At 45.3% G+C, this 3,040-nt stretch overlaps 1 protein-coding gene across 1 annotated transcript; it reads left to right on the forward strand.

Moving 5' to 3' along the window:
- The first annotated feature begins 1,224 nt into the window (after nt 1-1,224).
- Nucleotides 1,225-2,611, forward strand: LOC147423531 (abscisic acid receptor PYL2-like). Its single transcript, XM_086501905.1, has 2 exons — nt 1,225-1,820; nt 2,345-2,611. Exons 1-2 carry the CDS (start codon nt 1,435-1,437, stop codon nt 2,490-2,492), a joined length of 534 nt encoding a protein of 177 aa, XP_086358031.1. The 5' UTR covers nt 1,225-1,434; the 3' UTR covers nt 2,493-2,611.
- Nucleotides 2,612-3,040: the final 429 nt, after the last annotated feature.

The following is a 3,040-nucleotide window of genomic DNA, read 5'->3' on the forward strand; positions in this document are numbered from 1 at the left end:
GATATTATTCATACACATGTGATCGCGCAACAACATTCTGCAACAACAAACCTCATTGCAACCTTAGGAGTCTTAAAGCAAATCTTAATCATGCTTATGTGTAGAACCACACATACTCTAAAAAGATTATGCTTAACCCTACAACAGAGCACACACATACTCATACAATAAGCAAATAAGTATTGAAGAAATCCAATGAAACATCATATAATTCACATGAACTTATTGTTTCAATTAATCGTTGATCTTGCCCAATGAATGGTCATTGCACTAATACCAATGTAACGTGTGCAGAATCCTAAGTGTCGAAGCCTCTTCTGAAGAGTTCTTCTTGTGAGCTCCCTAACTTGGGACCATTGCAATAGCCACCATGTCTACCTTGCTCAGGGAGAGTTCCTCTAAGAGGATTAAACGGTCAATTGCCGCCCTTAGAACCCCCTCAAGGTCGCGCCTTAGATTGGCTATGGTAGCAGCCCCCCGCCTGTTCTTCGGCTACAGCCTAAAGCGGTGCAATAGATTGGCCACCCAACCATAGGAGTCCTCTTTATAAATACTTTGACCTTGTTCGTTAGCACTTGACCAGAGAAGACCCAAAGCTTTGGTGTGCAAGGCTAAACACCAAGATGACCATCCTAAGCCTCTTGAGATCCCATGTGGACTCACCCTTGAATTGTGCATCCATGGTGTGCCCTACACACCTATCCATGCATGCCATACATGCTCCATGGTCCCAATGCTATAGATGGCGAGAGAGAGAGAGAGAGAGAGAGAGAGAGAGAGAGAGAGAGAGAGAGAGAGAGAGAGAGAGAGAGAGAGGGGGGGGGGGGGGGGGAGGGGGGGTTGTGTGGAGGGGGAGTATTGTGGCTCATAGTTCGCGGTTGCAATTGTGTGTGCTAACCAACATACGATTTCTTCTAGCAAGAGGGGGAATACAACACTAAACTACATTGCAATTTGCAACTCCTACCCTCTACATTTGGGGAGGTAATGGTTGTAACTTGTAATGGCATGGCTGCATAATTTCTCGGTTGGTGATCCATCCTAGTAGGGCATGTGCACTTAACTCCAAGGGTTTTTAGGTTTTCACAAACCGGTATGCCCTAAAACCTCAAGGTACCCGGGAAAAGGAAATGGCCAGTCGGGGCCGTCGGAAGACCACCGAATCTTCACCAGATGCTACGGAATCTTCGCCCTCAAAAATCAGAGACTGTTCACTTCTTGCTGCATCCCTTCTCTCGTCTCACGCACGCGCGCACCGCCGCACACACGCACGCACCTAGGTGTATACACCGCAAGCAATAGTGCTCTCTCTCTCTCTCTCTCTCTCTCTCTCATTCTCCTTGCGACTTGCGATTTGTTCTGCATCTCTCTCTCTCTCTCTCTCTCTCTCTCTCTCTCACACACACACACACACACACACACACACAGATTCTCATGAAGGAGCCAGTACTCTTCTCCGAGCTTGTACCAGATCACCTAACAGAAGAGGAGTATTTGTACTTGGGAGATGTCATATCGAGCTACCATAGCTACTCACCATTACCACATCAATGTTCGTCCGTGGTGGTGCAGAGAATCAATGCTCCCGTCGCCATGGTTTGGTCGCTGGTGCGAAGATTCGACAAGCCGCAATCTTACAAGAATTTTGTCAGGAGCTGTCATATGAAGGGAGATGGCAATGTGGGGAGCATAAGGGAAGTCAGCTTGATATCAGGGCTTCCTGCGACCAACAGCACGGAGAGGCTAGAAGTCCTTGATGACGATAAGCACGTTCTCAGCTTCTCAGTTCTTGGTGGCGAGCATCGGCTCAACAATTACAGGTCCATTACTTCCTTGCATGAATTCTGTGAAGAGGGTAGAGTTTGGACCATGGTGATTGAATCATATGTTGTCGACATCCCGGATGGCAACACATATGAGGACACAATCATGTTTGCTGATACAGTTATCAAGTGCAACCTTCAATCGCTAGCGCATCTATCCGAACACCGAGTGATGAAGTGTTAGGTTTGCAGTAACATGAGGGCCTTTTTTCTGGCTACATGTAGGTAGGTGTGCTAGGGATTGCCGGAGAAAGTTCGGTATTGACCTTGGCGGTGGTTAGCGCTTAGTAGCAGACACTGGGCTGAGAATCACACGAATGGCAATCAGAACATGCTTAATGTTTTGTTCATGAAGCTGATTTCTTCAGTGTATTCTTGCCTGTTTTGCGCCATGAATGTGACTCTTCAACCTTGTTGTACAACTTTGTGCTGGCAACAAGTTTAATTTTTCTGCACATGTATGTGGGCGGAGTATGTGAAGGATAGTGTCCTTATCAGGTTTTGTGTTTTCGCCTTTCTAGTAATGAAAGGGAAGCTCATGTCAAGGAGATGTGCACAAGTCGTTTGGTCGGAGGAATCGTGAAAATGTCGGAGGCTCTTGGAACGAAGAAACTCTGTATTGGAATGAAGAAACTCTTGTATTGCAAGTTTCAGAACCTTTTGGTCTGATGGGAGAAGTCATGTAAGCATGTGTTTAATTGCTCCTTTTAATCAGAGCCCCTTTGGTGGTCTCAGATGACATTTATTGTAATTTTTGGCCTAATGATATTGTCAATTTTGGGCTCAAAGTTTTGACTTTTGTGAGCAGGCTAAGTCTTTGTCACTATGCATGGAGCTTAGAATGTTGGATTGCTGACTTTGAGAAGGGTGATCTGGGGATTGGGCAAAAAATTGCGTGGTGATGTGTAGTTATGAGTTGCTTTTTGAAGTGAATGTGCCTCATGTATGGTCACGTTTGATCGATCGTGAGTGCCAGTTAATTTACCTTCTTGAACTGGGATTGCCCTTGATGGGAAGTCTGCACCGAAATGATTCTTCCAATTATTTGTCTCATATGTAACTATGCCGAAACTTGGTGCAGTTGCAGCAATAATATATACTGATAGCTGGTAAAGATAGAGAATTAACAGGAGCCGTAGGTCGTGAATGCATAGATACTGTCTATCTCGGGCACTGAATCATCACAAGAAGATTTAGAAATTTTCTCATAAAGGAAA

Source organism: Adiantum capillus-veneris, chromosome 26 (genome assembly GCF_014529385.1).
Source record: "Adiantum capillus-veneris isolate H3 chromosome 26, ASM1452938v2, whole genome shotgun sequence".
Classification (NCBI taxonomy): domain Eukaryota; kingdom Viridiplantae; phylum Streptophyta; class Polypodiopsida; order Polypodiales; family Pteridaceae; genus Adiantum; species Adiantum capillus-veneris.

Coding starts and splice junctions, on each gene's coding strand:
- LOC147423531 (XM_086501905.1), top strand. CDS start 1,435: ATGAAGGAGCCAGTACTCTTCTCCGAGCTTGTACCAGATCACCTAACA. Junction 1,821..2,344: donor CATCGGCTCAACAATTACAG/GTCCATTACTTC, acceptor TCGCCTTTCTAG/TAATGAAAGGGAAGCTCATG.